We start from the raw sequence: 22,099 nt of genomic DNA, 5'->3' as shown, positions 1-22,099 counted from the left end.
ATGACGCTGATGCGGGATTCCCCTGTTTCAAGATGGCGGCTCTATTTGACGCATTCGGTCCAATGAACTGCCGTAGCCAAGGCGACGTCTAGTGTACATATCTATGGCCATGACAGAACCGTTTGAGATATCAAAAATCCCTTCGCAATTTAGCATCTCCAATGTCTCGGCATCATTATCACCACGTTTGGTGTAAATCGCATAAATCTTCTAGGAGGAGGATTTAAAAGTTCATCACATGCATTTTTGAAACAATCCAAAATGGCCGACTTCTTGAGGGCGAAAGTTGTTTGGGTCGATGAGATCTATATGCGTACCAACTTTCGTACATGTGCGTACATGTTTGCTCGAACTGTGCGCCAATGTTTGTTTTTACAGGGGGCGCTACAGAGCCCTACTGCCACACCCGTGTTCCACCCATTGCCCAGTCCCTACGACTCTGACGTCTGTGCCAAGTTTCAAGAGTTTTCGAGTATGCCGATATTTAATTTATACAATAAAGACAGTGTTATGATTCATTTAATTTGATGTCTGGACCTTATTTATGTACAACTTTGTTCTTTTTTATAAATGTTTGCAATTTCTTTATTTGTTATTAGATTTTCCCCACCCCCTTTTTGCTGATCTGAAAAATAATCCAATCCGTGCCTCAAAAACTGTAATGTGATTTGAACCGTGAGTTTTGTGATCCGTCACACCCCTATAAAGTGAAGTTAGTACACAGTGATAGCCATAAATGCAATTGTACTAATAATTGGCATAATCATTTATTTTGGTGTTTCGATTTCGGTTATCTGCCTTGGTTTCCTCGTTTTTGGTTTCGGCAAAGAATTTTCATTTCGGTGCATCCCCTAGTCAAAATAAAGTGCTATATTTGAAGGTCCTTCTTGTGATTTACAGGCAAACACAATGGCACGGTCCAGGGCAGAGTTTATTTCCGCTGTGCCACGGGTCACGGCATCTTCGTGAAGCCAGCTCGTCTCACCAGAGGACCTCCGTCCACAGATGCCAAACCTCAAGCTGTGTGCCACTAGTCACAGAATACTGACGTAAAGGTGAAAGGTGTCATTTCTGTACCATTTACAACTCCAAACAGATTTACAAAAATGTTTTAAAACCCCATCTTGCCAGAAATTCAGTGTTATTATCAGATGAATAAATGACAGTTTGATTTATTGCTGCGTATGGTGTAGAAATGAAACCCTTTACCTTTAAGAACATGTAGATGATATCTTTACCAGCCTGGACATTATGAGTGCTAACATCATCTATACTTCTGTTTCCATACGACTGATATCTGTATACGTGTTGACCGATTTGCCTCATTTTGTGGCAATAATATGTGTGTGTCTGTGTGTGTGTGTGTTATAGGCTTATTTTAATGTCATTTTTGAATGTCAAAAGTTGCACAGTTGCACAAACCTTTTATATCATGTTAGCTTTGATATAGCTGAAATACTAACTTCAAGTAAACTTGCATCTTGGTTAATTGACCACTTTTATACACGACTAAGTTTATTAATCAAACTATGCTTAACGTTCGAGTAGTTTAAGTGAGGTTAAGATGTCTGTTGGAGGTAAGAATGTACTACTGTTTGTTTGCGTGCTGATATCAGGTATTACCAAAGACAGCCTTTCAAATCTGCTGTGCAAACCTCAAAGATATCTTCTCATCTTTTCTAGATTACTTTGCCAATATGCATGTGATTCCTGTGTACTTTAATGTTTGTTTAACAGATTGATGCTAATATGCTAAGTGCCATATTTCTTCTGGACACCACGTATCCATCAGAACTTTACAATGATGGTGGATTGTTTTGCTGTTTTTTTATTGGACGGCAGGTCTCTTGTTGTTGAGTACTGTCGTTGTGTAAGGACTGATAATATTTCTAATATCAAAGGTTTAAACGCTTGCACTGGAGGAACTGAATCCTGGATGTACACGATGCACAAACGTTGGAGTAATCTCACAGACGCATGGGACTTTTTTCACCAGACAAAATTGTGTATAGTGTGGACACCCAATAATGCAGAAAGCACCTTGTTTTCTTTATTATACCCTTGACTGACAAAAAAATAGAGATTTATATCTATGATCTGCTTTGTGCCTATCAGCCAGAAGTACTGACACAAGCCCTGTTTGAGGATGGGGTCTTTTTAAATAGTTTTACCCACCTAATAATGAAGCTTCAAGCATTTAAATCAGTGTGTGTTTGACTGTCGAGTAAGAGTTTTATAGTTTGTGATACTAAGTAAAAGTTTTATTTAGGTAAACATGGGATGAGATATAGCCTAATGAAAGCGCTTAGTGCCATGAGCAGATTAGATTTTATTATTATTCAGAACTGTGGATTTTAAGTGAATATTGATGCTGTTATGGAGACCCCAAGACCTTAAAAAAGAAAAAGCAAAGCTGCTCTCCTTGACAAGGAGCTGTACATAACGTATATGAACATAGTATTTACATTATAATAATGTACAGAGTTGTATTTATATTCTACCTGCAGACTGTTGGTACAAAGATGTTGTAGAATACAGAACGTTTACAATTTAATATCTGTGTCTTCTGCTCTTTCTTTCTATGATGTTGTTGACTGAAGCATTGCAGTTATTGCTGAATAATGTTAATAATCTTAAAATAACATACGATTGTGAGATACAGAAGCAGTGAAAAACACTTAAATTATAACTTCAATTCATGTAGTATATTAAAAACGGATGCATTTAAGTGTGGACATTTGCTGATTAGATATAAACTTCACTGCAAAAATGACTTTCTTACTTAGTATTTTGGTCTTGTTTTCATTAAAAATATCTCAAAATTCTTAACTAAAGTTGTATTTTCTTGATGAGTAAAATGACCTAAGAAAATAAGTTTAGTTTTTAGACAAAAAATAAATTGAAGTCAATTTGTGCTTAAAACATGCAAAAAAATCTGCCGATGGGGTAAGATTTTTTTTGTCTTGTTTTCGTGTAAAAATAACTAAAAATTCTTAAATTAAGATGCTTTGTCTTGATTAGCAAAAAAACTTGAACATTTTTCTTAAACACTAAATTCAAGAAAAATTTGCTTACCCCATTGGCAGATTTTTGCTTGTTTTATGCACAAAATCACTTAAATTTGATATTTTTGATCTAAAAACTAGACTTATTTTCTTGGGTCATTTTGCTCATCAAGAAAAAGCATCTTACTTTAAGAATTTGCTGAAAACAAGACAAAATACTAAGAATTTTTTCTTGAAAATCCAGAGAAATGTACAGTTTTAATTGCTTGTTTTAAGCACAAATTCACTTAAATTTCTTTCTTAGTATTAAAAAAAGGTCATTTTTGCACTGTTTGATTTACATTGGTCTTCATTGTGTGTCTATGATAGTTCTGCTGTTATCAGTGATGTTATCATTAACTGGAGGAGTTCATCTCTGCACTGCAAAAAATGAAATGACTTTCTTTCTTAATATTGGCAGATTGTTTTGCTTGTTTAATCCACAAATTCACTTAAATTTGATATTTTTTGTCTTAAAACTAGACTTATTTTCTTGGGTTATTTTGCTCATCAAGAAAATGCATCTTGACTTGAGAATCTTTAGATATTTGTGCTTAAAACAAGACAAAAATACTAAGAAAATTATTTTTTGCAGTGTAGTCATAAATTTACAAATTTTCTGTCAGATTTTAACAAAAATAAAGAATACATCAATAGCACAGATTTCTGTTCCAAACTGTTTTTTTATAAAGCGGGGGTGAGCGGAGCACAAACAAACGCGGGGTTAATTGTAAGACGGCTTTCTGTATTTCTACAGGGCCGAGCAATCTGTGCTTTTGGTGTTTTTCTCTTACTGTCAGAAGATCTCCTGTGAATTTGTGAAAAGTTTTGATGTGTTTTGGTTAAAATATTGAACAAAGAGTGTTTTGGAGGCATGAAAGTAAAAATGTTGGATTGAACACATTTTTACACAGCGGGGTTAGTTGTCGCACAGTGTTACAATGAAGCCTCAGGTATACAATGATAATGAAATGAAAACAATATAAATACTATTCATCAAAATGATAACTCTTAATACAATAACAGAGGAAATAACTCACTATTAGGATTTTTCCTTTCAAAAAAAAAAAAACAATTTATATGCATTGCTGCATAATACAAGGATGGTTAGATGAAGGATGATGGATGGATCTATCTATTATAGGCAGATATAGAAACAATATCCACCTTTAGTATATAGACAGAATTTTAGCATTACTTTGTGCCCCGTTCTTCTCTATATAAGAACTACATATCACTTTATTATATGACCGGGTGATTTTCAGACCTGCAAATAAAAAAATCATGAAATTATAATTTTCTTCTTAACTCTTTCCCCGCCATTGACGAGATATCTCGTCAATCTGCAATACCGCTATTATCCACCAGGTGGCGCTATTCCGCAACTTATAAAAACCGGAAGTATTGCCCTAGGGGAAACAGCTGTATGTCCGTGTATGTTTTAAGGATCGCTCTGCATCTGATCTCTATCAAAAGTCCTTCACAAAAATGGAATTATCTCAACTTTTTGCTCAAAATTGTGTGTTTTTGATGAAACCTACACATATTTGAGAGGTGATAAAAACAGAACACATGAAGGTAGGATGAAACAGATTTTTTTGTTTGAAAGCAGAGGGTCTGTTCTTTTATTTCATATATTGTATGTATGTTTCATATATTGTATTGTATCTGGAAGGCATTAAACTTTTGTGAAAATCATGAAAAATGCTGGCGGTGAAACGTGAAAGAGTTAAAATATATAAATATCTGGATTTGGCTTTTCATAATCTTTGTTCCTTTAGTAGAGCATTGCATTAGCAATGTAAGTTATGCCCCCCCCGCAAAAAATTAAGTTTAAGCATCTTCCAAATATGTATAAATATAAATGTACAATGAGAAATTTGCCCGCAAGCAAGTAACCTCATACTGGATATTAATATCTTAAGTCCACCTTGTTGAGACACTTGTTGAGGAGATTTGGTAAACACAGTTGTTTTAATGTATTCGTTAAAGGTTTGACACCTAGTTTAAACTGAAGTCTGTTCTGCAAACTCTTTAAAATTATTATAAATAAAATCATTTTCCAGTACTCAGAAGATCATCAATATTTGAGGATGTAACAAATTAGGCTTTCATTTACACAAATTATATCTCAATGTTAATAATAAACTCTTGGTCAACATGTTTTAAATCGGTGGCAAAAACATAAAATGACAATGAATCATCACAAAATGAATCATTATAGTGTAGTAGTGACTCGAAAATGAAATCACTTGTTCAAGAGTGGGAGGAGTTTGTCGTGTGGGCGGGGCATTTGAATATGTGGGCGGGATCTACGAGTCCACCGCGTGTCACTGAGAGTCCGCACAAGCGCGTGTAGATGTTGTTGAGGTTAAACGCGTGTGTTTTACCTCAGTTTACACCTCTGTCACTGTCTCTGGTTTATTTAAGCGTTTAAAGAGTAAAACTTTAGCACTGATAATGATGCACAGCTCACAGAAAGACACGACTTACACGAAGATCTTCGTGGGCGGTTTGCCGTATCACACCACAGACTCGAGCCTGAGGAAATACTTTGAGGTGTTTGGAGAAATCGACGAAGCTGTGGTCATCACAGACAGACAGACTGGGAAATCCAGGGGTTATGGCTTTGTAAGTGTCTACATCTCATTCATGTCTTAAGACTTGATGTTACCTATAAAGAGCACTTTATAGTTCATAATATCTTTCTCTGTTAGAATGTGCGCAGGTGACGATGTCTGACCGCGCAGGCGCAGAACGAGCCTGTAAAGACCCCAACCCTATTATAGATGGGAGAAAAGCTAATGTGAACCTGGCTTACCTGGGAGCCAAACCGCGGGTTATTCAGCCAGGTGATAGTGTGACACATAAGATTAACTCTTTATTTTTATAGTATTTAAGACACAGGAAGTTGTTTTCACTGTACATCTTATTAACGTTTATGTTTTTGATTGAAAAGTTTAAAATATATAAAAGTAGAAAAAATATAACTTTATCATCTCTCAGTGAATAGACCAAAATATATATATATATATATTTCAAAATCTATCAAAATATAAAAAAGGCCAAAAAAAATATATTTTTCACTGATATACTTTTTTGGACATTTCTGTATATTTTAAAAATATATTTAGCCCTCCATATACTTCACATTGGAAGAAAAACTTTGTTATGAACATTTAAACATAAAAGCTTAAAATAAAATATATTTTCAACTTCAAAAATATAAAATTAAGTTATATTTAGATTATATTTAAACAATATATTGGTAAAGAATACCTTTTTGCTATATGGGATGTAAAAGTCGACATGTATTTGTTTGCCCTTGAAATACATTTTTAGTAATTTTAGGAGTAATGCTTGTGTAATGGTGAAACATGTTTATTGTGAAATGAATAAATGATTTGTTTTTTTCCACAGGGTTTTCATTTGGTGTCCCTCAAATTCATCCTACATTTATCCAACGGCCTTATGGGTAAGTGTGACTCAATTAACAACTGTTAAAAATCTCTCTTTAGTTTAAACCCAGTACTTTTTATATAATGTAAAAATATGATATTGCATTTCTAGCCAAAGTTTTTCCATTGGTAGCCATTAAACCCTTACGATGGCCTTGCTTGCTTTAAAATTGAGGTGTGGAGTTTGATATTAAACTATTTTCTTGAATCTCAGTGCAATGTTCAGCATGTGTTTATCATATATAAGCCATAACGTGTAAACACTGTTCATTGCGCTGTTTGTCCGGATCGACCCGACACACTGCAAAAAAAGAACGTCTTACTTAGTATTTTTGTCTTGTTTTCTAATATAAATATCTTTAAAAAAATCTTCAATTGAGATACATTTACTTGGTATGCAAGTGGCTTAAGACAGTGGTTCCCAAACTTTTTCAGCGTGTGGCCCCCCTTGTGTATGGTGCATTCCCCCCAAAGAAAATTTGTGACAAAAAACAGTTCTAAAACTCAACATTTTAATTAAAAAATTATAATTATACAAAAAAGTAGTGGTTTTGGTTAGTAGCCTTATTTTTTTAGGTTTAATTACACAGAATTCATGATAAATTAATGTATTTCATAAAATGTCATAAAACTAGGGCCCCCCTGGCACCATCTCGCGGCCCCCAGTTTGAAAATCACTGGCTTAAGATATTAAGTCATGTTTATTGAAATAAATGGTGAAAATCAAGAGGTTTTTGCTTGGAACGGGTCAAGCTATCTGCCAGTGCAGTAAGTAAAATAAACTTAAATTAAGCTTACTGAATTAAATTAAAACTGAAATTAGGTTTATTTTGCTTACTGCACTGGCAGATATTTTCACTTGTTTTAAGTAAAAAAAACTCTTGATTTTTATAATTTTGTTCAGTAAACAAGACTTAATATTTTAAGCCACTTGCTTACCAATCTATCTTAATGTAACAATTTTCAGATATTTATATTAGAAAACAAGACAAAAAGAAAATAAGACATACATTTTTTGCAGTGCACATCTTGCACTATAATGGATGACTTTCTTGCTTGGTGTTTCTGTCTTGTTTTCAGTACAGGTATCTCAAAATTCTTAAATGAAGATGCTTTTTTATGAGCAAAATGACCCTTTTGCTTGTTTTAAGCACTGCATTCATTTAAATAGTATATTTTTACATTTTTTGTCTATTTTAGGTCATTTTGCTCATCAAGAAAATAAATCTTGATTTAAGAATTTTGAGAGATTTGTACTGAAGACAAGACAGGGGTGCTAGGTAGGAAGGTCATTTTTTGTAGTGTAACATTAACTCAATCTGTCTGATTGTTCAATGGAAGGTAAACCGGGTTGAAAGTGTTTGAGAGATCTGTTTGATATCAGTCTTTATTTCTACAATCTTAAATTCCACACTTTATTTTTAAAGATACATTGATGATGATCAACAATATCATATTCCTACATGTAGTGTATTGTAGATGATGGTTTTCTGTGTTATAAAATCTTGTTTTCCTTGTGTCATAGAGATAGTGAAGATGATCAATCATCATTACTGTATCCGTCCCCTTTCCGCCAAGTCATGAGGTGTGTGCGTATGTGAATTTTCTCTATGTTGTTGTTGTTGTGCGTGTTTTATTTGCACTCTTGACTATGACTTTATTGTTTATCTAGCGTTACTCAATGCCACATGTCTCTCTCTGATCTGACAGGCTCGATTTCGGTTAACATAACCTACAGTAAGATGTGAACGAGCTCAATTCAGAGACTCAAACAGGTTCACGTCCAAACGGTGATCAGCTTGCATGGATGTTGGGTTTTTATTTCTTGGAGAGTTAGTCTTTGTGTGCTTTTGCACCTGTCTGAAGTGATTTTGATAGCTAAACCGTGTGCTTTAACTGTAGGACGTGGGGATTTTTGGAGAGTTGTATCTTTGTCTTGGGGTGCTGGGAACAGATTTTTTTGTTTTGTTTCGGTTTGGTTATTGTGCACAACTTGATATGATAGTTTTATAGGCATTTAAAGGGGTCAGAGTTTGTCTTTCTTGAGTGGTGCATGCATGCAGCGAGTCTTCTTCTTTTTACTAATGATTTATTTTTGTTGTGGTCTTTTGACGACATTTTCAGATTTCTTTACCTCTTTTCACAAAACATCTTTGTGAAATATAGACATCATTGATTGGCTACTTTTGATCATGTGTGTTTCGGGTAAAGCTCGTGTACACCGTGCACTTCTTTAGTTGACTCATCCGGACTGAAAGGCCACAGGACAGCTGCATGGGTCTGACATTGAGATCAGTAACAGGACGACAGGTGTTCAGAGAGACACGAGGGAGCGCCTGTCCCACAGATTCAACACAACATTTACAAAATCTCTTAAATAAGCCCTGAGTATAGACTCATAACACATTCATATTAATGTCCTTTTTCACTTCATATGACTTTTATATGTATGCATTTTGCATTTGCTTTTATATAACTTGACTTTCATTACACTATAAGGTATACATTTATATCAGTATGTCTCTGGGTTTGAACCCATGACCTTTTGCGCTGCTAACACCACACCAGTGAGCTATACGCTGAGTTATTCTTACTGTATATAATTCACATCTTCTGAGATGTGGTGGGCTTTAATTCATTTCTATCTTGTGTAAGGAGAGATTGATTCACTGAAAGTGTGTTGTGCAACATGTGTTGCTCAGATTTCCCTTTTAAGACACAAGGACAGCAGAAAATAACCTCAGCTCACAGCCGGTGCTGTCAGTCACTCCTGAAGATAGACAACATCAGGGTGTATGAACTCATCTACAGACAGATTTAACATCAACACCTGTTGTTTGCTAGTGAGAAGGTATTTGAGTAAAGTCAAATCTGCCCCGCAACAAAGACCCCTCTTCATCTCTCTTCCTATTCTGACATCTACTGCAATTCAGTTTGTTTTAGGCAGCTGGACCGGACACAATACTGTGAATCTAGGTTGTGATCTATGATAGGGTGGTTGTTTTAGGGATATTTATTTGGTGTTGATAAATTAAATGAGTGATGTCTTTCTGCTAATGCAAAGGTTCAGATCTTTCGTTCGACTGTGATGTCACAGCATTATCACACATTAATCCTTTTTGATATGTTTTATGACGTTTACAAACTTAATTTTATGAGCATTTAGATTGTTTCCCATATTTTTATGACGATTAATCAAACACAAATTATCATTATTGTAATGCAAAATATATTTTACAATGCAAAAATAATGATTACACACCATGGTAGTATTTGTTGTAATGCCTTTTAATTTAAATGATTTTAAAAGCAGGGTTAATGATCAAATCTAATGTCATGTTTGTTTGTTTTGAGTTTGTGGTGATTTGTGTTGTTTCACTCACATACAGGGATTCTGGTCCGTTGTGTTACTTTATTGCACACCTTTATGTGTTACTTCATTTTAAACCATCATCTGTTAGCAGCAGATCTATTACTGTGTGTGTGTGTGTGTGTGTGTGTGTGTGCGCGTGTGTGTGTGTGTGTGTGTGTGCGCGTGCGTGTGTGCGTGTGTGCGCGCGTGTGCCGTGTGTGCGCGCGTGTGCGTGCGTGCGTGCGTGCGTGCGTGCGTGCGTGCGCGTGCACAGTGAGTTTAGTGTGCCGTGTGTGTGCTGTTTTATCTGTAACTGGATTTTTGTTTTTCTTAGTTTGGTAATGACAGGAACACTGAGAGAGATTTTTGTTATTGTTGATTTCTCAAAGTTGTGCTGTATTCTCCTAATGAATTTCTTGGAAGGTGTTGTTGTATTTTGTTTTGGCTGTGGTATTGACAGACACGTCTGCTTTACAGAAGGCTCCCAAAAAAGTTGTACGGTACTGTAAAAAAAAAATTGCAGTGTGGCTTGCAGCTGGTTGCCGGTAACTTACCGTAGATTTAAATTTATTTTATTTACTGGCAAGAGTTTTTTTCAAGGTTGGATACATTTTAAATATTAACAGGTCTTTAACTTTACAGAATAAAACTATACAAAAACAGCTTCATGCAAAGCATTCTGGGAATCAGAAATCATCAACAACCTTTTTCTGTTTTTTGCTTCAGACTTTGTTTCCCAGAATGCTTTGCCTGATGCTGTTATTGTATAGTTTTAAAGACTTGTGAATGTTTTATGTTCATTTGATTTTGAACAAAATGTTGCCAGTAAATAAATAACATAAGTTTGAGTCTATGGTGAGTTGCCGGCAACCAGCTGCAAGAAACACTGTAATTTCTATGGAATTATTTTACAGTGTACAGTTCGCTGTTTTGACAATAGAAACAATAGCGTACTGTACTGTACCAAAATTACACAAAAATGTCCATTGTATTTTGTGTGGTCTTTTATTAATGCATAATTGTATTTAATTATTTGTGTATAATTGTTAAATATATGGACATGAACTCATAATTATTTGTCTTTTTTAGACTCCTGCGATCATTTGAAGAGACAATATGATGCAAAAGACAATAAATGGGATAATGAAATTAACTGAATGCTCTCATATTATACATTTATCAAATACTTTCACTTCAAATCTGCCTAATTCCGGCCTCAGGCCATTCAGAAATACTGATTTGGTGGCAGAATCCATTAAAACGAGACTTTTTTCATGTTGCACTTAGAGGGTTTTGCAGCGAAAGCCAGTTAAATTTGTTAAATACCAATAATTTAAGGACTAAAGTGAGATTTGTGAAAATAAGGCATTTGAAACTGGACTAATAACTTTTTAGTGAAATGACTGAACCTAAACAGAACCATCAAGTTTTACAAGTTTACATTTTCTTTCAAAGCAACAACATGCAACATAATTATAAATCAATCTTACATCTGGAGAAAGAAGCAATGGTGGTTTTGTTTTTTACTCTTTCCCAGCATGCTCTGTTGTGGCAGTCCTGTTTATGTTAATAACCCTTTAGTGCACTTGGGTTCCTCTGTGAGATGCGGTTGCTTGTGTTCACAGAATGTTTTAGTTTATTTCTCGTTTAATCCCGGATCTCTGTGTCCTGCAGGATTCCTGCTCACTACGTGTACCCGCAGGCGTTTGTCCAGCCCAGTGTGGTGATCCCTCACATCCAGCCGTCGGCCACCGCGGCAGCAGCCTCTCCGTACCTGGATTACACCGGCGCGGCGTACGCCCAGTACTCGGCCGCGACTGCCGCCGCAGCGGCTGCTGCATATGAGCAGTACCCGTACGCCGCCTCCCCGGCACCCACCGGTTACGTCGCTACGACCGGCTACGGTTACGTCCAACAACCTCTGGCTTCACCCGCGCCTGGAGCCACCGCAGCCGCGTTCAGTCAGTACCAGCCGCAGCAGCTGCCGACGGACCGCATGCAGTGATGTTTGCCGTCTCTGGTCCTGATGCTGAGAAGAGTCGGTCACCCGACCGTTTCTGACTGTCCACATTTACTGTGTTAGCCAAAAAGTTACAGGAGAAGAAAGAACTTTTTTATTCTTTTGTTATTGTTATGATTATTACTGCTATTTTATTTGAAGTATTTAATATTTATTGCTCAGTGTTAAAGTTATAGCTCAAATATAGCAGTATGTGTACTGCCAACTGACTGTCCAGCACTGTTTGATACTTAGGTTGAGAAATGTCACCACTGATCTATTATACACAAGAAAAATATGATACCCCTAAAATAATGACCTCTGATAAGCCACTGAGCCTTAATACAGTCTTCTTAAAGGGACGGTTCACCCAAAAATGAAAGTTCTGCGATTATTTAAATAGAGATTTCTGATGGAGAGTTTGTACTGATCATGTCTGTCACTAAAGTCTAATCGTACTATACACTGCAAAAAAAAATGACTCTCTTACTTAGTATTTTTGTATTCTTGTTTTCAGTACAAATAAATAAAAATTCTTAAATCAAGATGCATTTTCTGGATGAGAACATAAATCTAGTTTTTAGACAAAATGAATTGTTTATATGAAAAATGTTAACTTATTTCAAGATGTTTTTTACCCCATTGGCAGATTTTTTTAGCTTGTTTTAAGCACAAATTTATTTAAAACTTGATATATTTTCTAAAAGCTGGACTTATTTTTTTTAGGTCAATTTGTAAATCAAGAAAATGCATCTTCATTTTTAGAAAGTCCCTTTTTTGCATAATTTTCAAGAAAAAAAATTCTTCGTTTTTTTTCTTGTTTTCAGTAAAAATATCTAAAAAATCTTAAATTAAGATGCTTTTTCTTGATGAGCAGAACAACCCAGGAAAATAAGTCTAGTTTTTAGACCAAAAATATCTCATTTAAGTGATTTTGTGCATAAAACAAGCAGAGAAATCTGCCAATGGTGTAAGCAAAAAAATCTTGAACATTCTTCTTAAACACTAAATTCAAGAAAAATTTGCTTACCCCATTGGCAGATTTTTTAGCTTGTTTTAAGCACAAATTTACTTAAAACTTGATATATTTTTCTAAAAGCTAGACTTATTTTTTTAGGTCAATTTGTAAATCAAGAAAATGCATCTTCATTTTTAGATATTTGTACTGAAAACAAGATAAAAATACTAAGAAAGTCCCTTTTTTTTTGCAGTGTAGAGCGTTGTAAAATAATTCAACATCATTGTATGGGTATGAGATTACTGTAAGTCTCTGACTGCTGCATTGGGGCGTCACACCGCTCGACTTTAAACATCATTGATTCTCGCCTTCACAAACACACGCGTGTCACACGAACATCTCCTCATATGATGCTCAGCTGATCATTTTGAAACAGGGACATAAATATTCTTTATAATGTCACTTCTTTGTTCCTCTGAAAACATCAGTGACAGATTTTGGGGGCGACTATTACATTTTCATTATTGTGTGAACTGTCCGTGTAATGCAACACAGGTGTGAGACAGAGAAATGTCAGTCATCTGTTAATCACTAAGTGTTATATTGTTAAACAGCTGTTTACATTTATTTATCTATACAGCTGTGGTCTCTATAAGCCTCATAGAGTTGAACAGACAATCATCATATTATTGATCTCAGCTGTGGAGCAGATAAAGTGCCTTAAAGATACAATAGTATATATTTATATTGGTATTTGTATGATAACGTTTGTCAAGCTGTTTACTGCTGATCACAGTCATTGAAGGTTTATGTTCATTATGAATCTCTCTATACTGATGTGACTTGATAGCAGAACTGTGCAGCTCAAATGTGACCTCTATTAGCGTCTGATACAATTCTCTGTGCCTTACATCAAATAGTTATTATATAACTGATAATCATTTAGTAATATTATAACTTGGTGTATGGAGGTAAATTTTATATTTATAACCTACTGAACAAAAATGAAGGCCATTAACACTACTGAGAGATGTGGATTGTGATAGTTTTATCATTAGTATACTTAGAAACATGCTGTCTCTGTGTATTTATTACTGTATTTCCATTATAGTTGACTCTTATCATTACAAAGAAAACCTCTCCACTCATTAAAGTAAATGTCATTGTATTTACAAGTTATCAAAGCATTGCCTTGAACTTAACATTACACGCAAGAGATTGTGAGTTAAAAGGAAATTGCATTGAAATGTTATGTGTGTAGATAGTAAAATAAAACAAGAAGTTGTCTTAAAAGGCAGTAAATATCCAACAATTGTGCAACGTATAGTTTTCCATTACATATTATTTTAATTTTGTTTTGGACCTTTAAGAATGTAACTGGGGCTATTCTGGTAGTAACATGTTTATAAGACCATTGTTGAATCTGCTCATTTATTTGGTAAATCAGGGTTTCTCAAACTGGGGTTTTAGTGGGGGAATTGCAGGGGTTTGTAAGTTTGTGGAAAATTCATTATAATTAAATAATAAAAATGTAAGTAATAATTTAAATTAATTAGTTATAAAAATATAAAATATGAAACATACAATAACACAAATGTATATTATAATTTTTCATCTGCATGACATGACCTTTACACAACAGTACAATATATCAGAAAACTAAGACAGATCGTTTTTATTTGGCAATAAAAGAGAAATACCAGATGGAGGTACAGTAACATTAAAAAAACTTTGTAAAATACTACTGATAAAAACTTTAAATCGGATGAAAAATAAAGGTTTTTGAAGTTTAACATGGAAATGTGCTTTTACATTATTGAAATATTCACTTAAAATGACAGGGGGTACTTGAAGTGAAAAGGCCCTGGGTTAAAATTATAGTTTACTCAAAAATTAGTATTCTGTCATCATTTTCTCAAGCTGTTTTAAACCTGTATAAATTTCTTTTTTTTCTGATGAACACAAAAGAAGATATTTTGATAAATCACATTTCGATTTAGTTATTTGACAGATGCTGTTATCCAAAGCGATTTACCAATGAGGTAAACAATAGAAAATAACAGAAAAACAGCAATACATAGGTGCATTAAAACTAGTCTAATCAAGTCGAACACAGTGTTTTTTGTGTTTGTATGTTTGTTTCTAAGAACATAAAAGATAAAGATAGAAAAATTGAAAAAAGATATTAAACTCTGATGGTAAATGATGGTAAGCACATAGCTGATTGTAACCATTGACTTCCATAGTAGGAAAACAAATATGATTGAATTCAATGGGTACCATCAACTGTGTGCTTACCATCATTTATCAAAATATCTTCATCACTTATCACAATATACTTCCATAATATTTGTTTTCCTACTTATATTTGTATTCCCTACAAATATCTTCTTTAAATCATTTCATACAGGTTTATAACAACAATGGGATGAGAAAATAATGTCAGATTTTTTTTTGTGAACTATCCCTTTAAGAGAATGCACAAACACAGAATAAAACCGAATAATGGTCCAACACTGACACCTGTTGTTCGGACCGGGTCGTGATATCAAAATACAATTTTTAAATCTTTAATCATTAAGTTCATTTGACCTTTGAGTTAAGGTAGAAAGATAGACACCGTTAGAAAGATTTAACATGTAAGGTGACATTGTATAATAATAGATGTAATAAAGTTTTATTATTTTCAGTGTAATGACGTGGTGCAGTGACAGTAAGCGGCCACTAGTGGCGCTGCGCTAATGGGAAGCGCGTGTTAAACCGGAAGTGGGATAAGAGAGAACAGATTTTTCATCAGTGCGCAAAGAAAACATGTAAGTAGTGATAGATACAAAAATGAATTCTTTATTGTTTCTTAACATCGCAATTATTGTTGTGTTTTGCTTTATTTTATTATTGTGTTCTTTAATCTTTTGAGTGTATATTGCTGTTGTATTTTGCATGAACACAGATACTTTCGTTTTAGTTAACTTACAGTCCTTTCCTTTTGACGCTTGTTTGCTTTTAATTGTTTTACAATAATAAAATAAAGCATAACATTTTAAAGCTCATTCATATTTCTGTAGTAAAATGCACAGTGTTGTTATTACTAACACACAAACGTGGAAAACTTAAGAAATCTCCATGAAATGTATAAAATAAACGATGACAGTATTATTGTGAAGGACTGGAAAGTCAAACTCAAAACTTAATCCTGTTGTGGTGCAAAAGGGGCAAACTTTAGAGTTTTTACCTTTTGAATAAATAAAAAGTGTTTTAATCTCTAGTTGTTATTTTACAGAAGTGAGCAGAAATGGCGAATAACAGAGGTTACACTCGCTTTGAAAACCCAACACAGGATTCAGTTCCTCCTCCTCCTGTAGGGTTCGTGGTTCCTCCTCCTTATGATGCGTCTTTACCTCATACAACCATGGGTGCTGGTGTACCTGCTGGAGCTCCGTATCCTCCACCCACTGCTTTTGGGGATCCCATGTACGGACAGTCTGGGCCTGGATATCCTCAAGCACCATATCCTCAAACATCATATTCTCAAACAGGTCCTCCTTACACGCCTGCGTCATATGGTAAGAAATCAAATTCTGTGTTAGGTGTGTTTTAAAAAGATTGAAGAGTTTATTGTCATGTGTACAGGAAACATTCTGGTGCACTTAGGGTTGCTAAATTCTTGGAATTTTAAAAGGCTGGAAACTTGATCTCTACTATCGATATTTTAAAACACATCAAATCACTCTGTGTGCGTCAAACAACCTCCTCTGACACTGCTGTCAATGTCTCAGAAGTTAGAGGAAGTGAGAAAATGGCAGAAAATTAAAAAACACCTGCAGCTTTCAAAGAGCTGCAGGTGTTCAGCTCTATTTTTTTAAAAAGAGAAAAAGTATTGCAATTTATCGCAACATGCAACGCATTGTATTGTATCGCGATACGCACTGCACCATGGGCCGTATCGGGAGGCCCTTGCCAGTACCCATACCTGTTTGTCATGTTACTCCTCATGTTTTTGTTTCCAATTTTATTATTAAAAGTTATTTATTTTTGAACTCTGCGTTTGCGTCCTCACTCCTCTACCGTATCATGACAAAATGAAGTAGAAAAAAATAGAATCATTCATATTAAAATGATTCCTGAAGAATTTTTGATCAAATAAGGCCACGGCTTGATGAGTTAAAGTATCAGGATTTTTCAAAATGTGTCGTACCTTGCACGCATCTCTGCTTATGACCAAACAAAATGTTTATTTATGTTTGTATATGACATAATTTATATACATTTCCAAATAATTCCCATAAATTCTCATTACATTTCCAATTTGGAAAATTTCCAAAAGCTCCCCAGACTAAGTTCCCATGGAAAGTTTCCGGAAATTTACCAGAAACGTTCAGCCCCTTTGCAACTCTAGTTGCACTATGCAATGAAAATCTTACTCTGTGAATCCTTTATTAGCTTAAAATATGAGGACACAAACTACAAATCTGCTGCTGACAGTATATACATATATATATATATATCTGTTATAGAGGAGTATAATAAAGTGTATAATGAGCTATAGTGTGAATTTGATATTTGTTTTTATAATAAAGCACCAATGACTGAGCCGGTACAGACCGAGCCGCCACCAGATTATAATGCTGAAAACTTCAACGCCTCTCAAATGGACAACAAAGTCATCCGCAGGCTGTTTATTCGAAAGGTAATTCATTGAAAACATTCATATAGTTGTTAAATGTCTGTGTGATAATCCAGTGAATGAAATCATTTCACAAATGAAGACACTTCAACACTTTTTATTCTTATTTGGCACTAGAAACTAAAACTAAATGATAAATGTTGCATCATTGCATTATATCCAATTTTGATATTCTTATGTCAGTGTAAAAACAAAAAGGCATATGCATATCTGTGACCACACAGCTTTTGAAATGTTGTATTATAAATCCTGCTCTATATTATTTATATATTATACCACGGGTCTGTTGAATGCTGCATTCTGATTGGCTGAGAAATGTTCTATGGGTGTTCATTATTTTTCTGTAAACCGCACACCTAACTTGTCAAATGTCTTAAAAATAGGCACCAGAGCAATGTTTGTGGTAACCGTGGTATAAGAATAATACTTGACTCCGGTCCTTTGAATTATTTGAAAATAATGCACACCTGCGGTGTAACCTCAGTGTGCATTATTTTCTTATTATTCAATGGCCCGTCGTTTTTAAGCCTTACTTATTGTATTGTTTATATCAGTCTCAAATGTAATGTGAAGCCCTCTTATGTCCTCTTTTGTCTTGTTTTCATGAGCAATATCTAAAAATTCTTAAATTTTATGTTTTTTGTTTAAAAACTAGACTTAATATTTTAGGTCATTTTGCTCATCAAGAAAATGCATCTTGATTTAAGAATTTTTAGATAATTGTACTGAAACATTTTTTTGCAGTGTATGGCCATGCAATTGTATCTACTCCTATGTACAGTCAAGCTTAACACAAAATGAAAGATTTACATTACATGTATGCATTTGGCAGACGCTTTCATCCAAAGTGACTTACAAGCTCTAAATCTTTTATCGGTACGTGTGTGTTCCCTGGGTTCAAACCCATGACCTTTACCCTGCAAACACAATGTCCTAGCACTGAGTTATATAGGAGCACCTGTAGATAAAGATTTCATTGAATTGATTATGAAGTTGTGATTAAAAACATCCTGATGAAGTAAGTTTGAGGGTTTTTATTTCATCGCAGGTCTTTGCAGTTTTGAGTCTGCAGCTGGCAGTAACCTGTGGCATTGTGGCCATCTTCACCTTCGATCGGCACGTCAAACTCTTTGTGCAGCAGCACGCCTGGACATACTGGGTCGGGTACTTGGTGTTTCTGTGTCCGTTCTTCATCCTCTCGTGCTGCAAGGACTTTCGCAGGAAGCATCCGTGGAACCTCATTGCATTGGTGAGCCTGATGAATCTTTTACATTCACACATGAAACATTTGCACTCTCGCTTTATTGTATTGATTTCTTTTTCAGAGTGTTTTGACTCTTGCCATGAGCTACATGACAGGTGTGATATCCAGCTTTTATGATACAAACATTGTTATTATGGCTATCGGGATTACGGTGTTGGTTTGCTGTACGGTGGTGATGTTCTCTCTTCAGGTCAGTGTTCATGGTTAAAAGACTTGAAATTAGGGCTGCAACTAACAATTATTTTAATAATCGATTAATCTGTCGATTATTTTTTCGATGAATCGGATAAAAACAAAAAACAAGAAAAGCATTCATTTTCAACCCCTTATTCAAAACAGAACTAAAATCTTAAGAAATTACACAAACATGTTGCTCCTTGAACATACCTGAGCTGTAACATCAATAATAATAAAATAAAATAAAAATGGACTAACACAAAAAATACACATGCATGCTTTACATCTGCCAAATATATAGACTTTTTTATGATGCATTTCCCATCAAGAAGCCTCTCTTGATGGGATCAAAAAGATAGTATACGAGTATACTCTCAGAAATAAAGGTACAAAAGTTGTCACTGGGACAGTACCCTTTCAAAAAGGTACACCTTTGTACCCAAAAAAGTGCATATTATTACTTCAAAAGTACATATTGGCAGTTCAAAGATACCTTTTACCTTTTATATTTGACTTTATGTGTTTTCTCTGATCAGATAGCTATCTCATTTGTTAAAACTGTTCCAATTACATTTGGCCACATAAATGCGTCTTGTGAAAACGGAAAAATGCGTCTTCTACTCCCGCGCAAAATGCAAATACACCATTCATTACTTCGCCTGTAAGACGATGTTTATGCAACAAAAGGAGGCACTTACTGTATGTTGGGCCAGCGTCCATGGTCAGGTTGCAGTGTCTCTCTTGGCTGTTTTATAAGCCTCCTGGGATGTCATTTTTACTCCAATTCAGGTGTTTCAGTACACCTATCGTGATATGAGGTACGTGCGCTTCAGTTTCTGATTGGCTTTCAATATAAGTCATAATTATGAAAAATAAAAAAAGTAATAATAAGATAAAAAGTCATAAAAAATGATGTGATAAAAAATCTAAATTATGACTTCAAAATTAAACAAAAAAAAAGTATTTTAAAAATTACATAAATATATAATTAAAATAATAACACACATTAATGCTCAGCTTATGTAAAAGTCATAATTCTTATCTCATAATTATATTACAGATATGATTTACCAAAACATAATTTTTTCTTATGTGGCGGAAATGGGCTTCCATACGAAACAATGTGGACAAAACCGTATCCATTTAATGCTGTGTTATCTTTTAAATAAAGAATTCTCATACAAAGATGAAGTTATAAACATGAATTGTGGTGAATTATTGTGACTATGGTAAGAACCGTATGTTTCTTCCACCCATAAATAACCCCAGGCTACATTATAATATGTGAGGAGGTGATTTTAAAGGAAAACACCACTGTTTTTTAATATGTGACTATGTTCTTACCGCAACTTAGACGAATGAATACATCCCCTAATGCGTGCACTTCATTTGTGTACAGCGCTTGGCTAATGCGTTAGCATTGGCAACATATTCACAACATTAAAAAAAGATAGACGAATGAATGCACACCTATGTTGAGGTAAGACCATAGTCACATATTAAAAACCGGTGCTTTCCTTGAACTACTACTTATAAAAGTACACAGCGCCCTCTACTGGTAAATTAATTGTTACAACAGCATCCTATAAAGTGATAGTTTACCCAAAAATGAAAATTCTATCGTCATTTTCTCATCCTCATGTTTTTCTAAACCTTTTTCTGATGAACTATGATAAATGATAGTAAGCACACAGCTGATGGTAACCATTGACTTCCATAGTAGGAAAAACAAATACATTGGAATTCAATTGGCACCATCAACTGTGTGCTTGACATTAGTTAAAGTATAATACAGCTGTGTTATGTAGATAAGCTGTGAGGTTTTAATCAATATTTTGTCTCATCTCATCAAAGACCAAGTATGACTTCACATCTTGCGCTGGCGTGTTGTTCGTGTGCTCCATTGTCCTCTTCATCTTTGGAATCTTCTGCATCATAATGTATAACAGGATTATGGATCTCATCTACTCCTCTCTGGCTGCACTGCTCTTCACTTGTGTAAGTGAATATCTCTCTAACAAACTTTTGTTTAAAGAAATGCTTTATAGAACTTAAAAGTAAAATCATTTCCATACTTCATTGCAGTTCTTGGCTGTTGACACACAACTTCTTCTTGGGAATAAGGAACTGTCCATAAGTCCTGAGGAATACATCTTTGCTGCACTTAACCTCTATATGGACATTATCTACATCTTTTTATACATTCTGCAAATCCTAGGAAGAAGTCGTAGCTGAATAACTGAATTCATTCCTACATCACAACTACTATCATTAACGGTGATGTGTGTAATAATGTGAACGTAAGAAATTCATCCATAGATTGGATTTCTGTGAAAAGACTGTGAATCTTTCAGAACATATCTCTTGTTTCTTTTAGTATTGTTTTTATAGTTTATGGTGACACCAGATGCTCATGGTTTTGGTTGTAAGGTTCAGAAGTCAGTCCCTGCCATTACAATAGATGACTTAACTACCAGTCTGTCAACTAAAAGCCTGTTTACACACAAATTACACACTTCACCTTCACACTGCAAAAAAATTGACTTTCTTACTTAGTATTTTTGTCTTGTTTTCAGTACAAATATCTGGAAGTTCTTGGGACAAGATGCATTTTCTGGATGAGCAAAATGACCAAAGAAAATAAGCCTAGTTTTCAGACAAGTTTTAAGTGATTTTGGGATTAAAACAAGCAAAAACAATCTGCCAATGGGGTAAGAACAGATTTTTTCTTGAATTAAGTGAATTTATTTCAAGATTTGTTTATTTTATTGAATCTTTTGCTTGAATTAAGCAAAATATTTTTTATTTTAAAACTAGACTAATTTTCTAAAGTCTTTTTGCTTATCAGGAGGGTGCATCTTGATTTGGGAATTTTTGGATGTTTGTACTGAAAACAAGACAAAAAAAGTCATTTTTGGTGGTGCACTTGTTGTGGTTTTTAAATGTTTCTGCTCTGTTCTTGTCACTTGGATGCTCTCTTGATTTTTGGTCAATCAACATTTTTATAACTTTTTTGATTGTGTTAATCAGAATTATAATGTACAACCCCAAATCAGAAAAAGTTGGGACACTGTATAAATTGTGAGTAAAAAAGGAATGGAATAATTTACAAATGTCATAAACTTATATTTTATTCACAATAGAATATACATAACAAATCAAG

General features: G+C 34.5%; 3 protein-coding genes across 8 annotated transcripts in view; all 3 read left to right on the top strand.

The window, feature by feature from the left end:
* kif13a (kinesin family member 13A) overlaps positions 1 to 2,554 on the top strand; it is a 68,117-nt gene extending 65,563 nt beyond the window's left edge. For all 5 annotated transcript variants that reach the window (XM_055211604.2, XM_055211603.2, XM_055211605.2 and 2 more), the window contains one exon: positions 901 to 2,554. In XM_055211604.2, coding sequence (XP_055067579.2) covers positions 901 to 1,034 — 134 coding nt within the window. In that variant the 3' untranslated portion in view covers positions 1,035 to 2,554. The remainder of the gene's footprint in view (positions 1 to 900) is intronic.
* A 2,806-nt stretch (positions 2,555 to 5,360) lies between these two features.
* Positions 5,361 to 13,927, top strand: rbm24b (RNA binding motif protein 24b). 2 transcript variants are annotated; one of them, XM_055211600.2, is made up of 5 exons: positions 5,363 to 5,675; positions 5,773 to 5,896; positions 6,465 to 6,519; positions 8,028 to 8,087; positions 11,529 to 13,927. In XM_055211600.2, the coding sequence occupies exons 1-5, from the start codon at positions 5,505 to 5,507 to the stop codon at positions 11,857 to 11,859; spliced, it is 741 nt and encodes a 246-aa protein (XP_055067575.1). In that variant the 5' UTR covers positions 5,363 to 5,504; the 3' UTR covers positions 11,860 to 13,927. The 2 variants fall into 2 exon arrangements, with proteins under 2 accessions (XP_055067576.1, XP_055067575.1); XM_055211601.2 differs by lacking the exon at positions 8,028 to 8,087 and having other exon boundaries at positions 5,361 to 5,675.
* A 1,542-nt stretch (positions 13,928 to 15,469) lies between these two features.
* grinab (glutamate receptor, ionotropic, N-methyl D-aspartate-associated protein 1b (glutamate binding)) lies at positions 15,470 to 22,019 on the top strand. Its single transcript, XM_055211598.2, has 7 exons — positions 15,470 to 15,624; positions 16,092 to 16,374; positions 17,389 to 17,498; positions 18,544 to 18,744; positions 18,821 to 18,949; positions 20,791 to 20,934; positions 21,022 to 22,019. Exons 2-7 carry the CDS (start codon positions 16,104 to 16,106, stop codon positions 21,169 to 21,171), a joined length of 1,005 nt encoding a protein of 334 aa, XP_055067573.2. The 5' UTR covers positions 15,470 to 15,624; positions 16,092 to 16,103; the 3' UTR covers positions 21,172 to 22,019.
* The last annotated feature ends 80 nt before the right edge of the window (positions 22,020 to 22,099 follow it).

This window comes from Misgurnus anguillicaudatus, chromosome 10 (assembly GCF_027580225.2).
Source record: "Misgurnus anguillicaudatus chromosome 10, ASM2758022v2, whole genome shotgun sequence".
Classification (NCBI taxonomy): domain Eukaryota; kingdom Metazoa; phylum Chordata; class Actinopteri; order Cypriniformes; family Cobitidae; genus Misgurnus; species Misgurnus anguillicaudatus.
Note: the sequence above shows the minus strand (reverse complement) of the source record. Positions and strands in the feature narration are given on the sequence as shown.

Coding starts and splice junctions, on each gene's coding strand:
- rbm24b (XM_055211600.2), top strand. CDS start 5,505: ATGATGCACAGCTCACAGAAAGACACGACTTACACGAAGATCTTCGTG. Junction 6,520..8,027: donor TTTATCCAACGGCCTTATGG/GTAAGTGTGACT, acceptor CTTGTGTCATAG/AGATAGTGAAGATGATCAAT. Junction 8,088..11,528: donor CCTTTCCGCCAAGTCATGAG/GTGTGTGCGTAT, acceptor TGTGTCCTGCAG/GATTCCTGCTCACTACGTGT.
- grinab (XM_055211598.2), top strand. CDS start 16,104: ATGGCGAATAACAGAGGTTACACTCGCTTTGAAAACCCAACACAGGAT. Junction 16,375..17,388: donor TTACACGCCTGCGTCATATG/GTAAGAAATCAA, acceptor TTTATAATAAAG/CACCAATGACTGAGCCGGTA. Junction 17,499..18,543: donor GCAGGCTGTTTATTCGAAAG/GTAATTCATTGA, acceptor ATTTCATCGCAG/GTCTTTGCAGTTTTGAGTCT.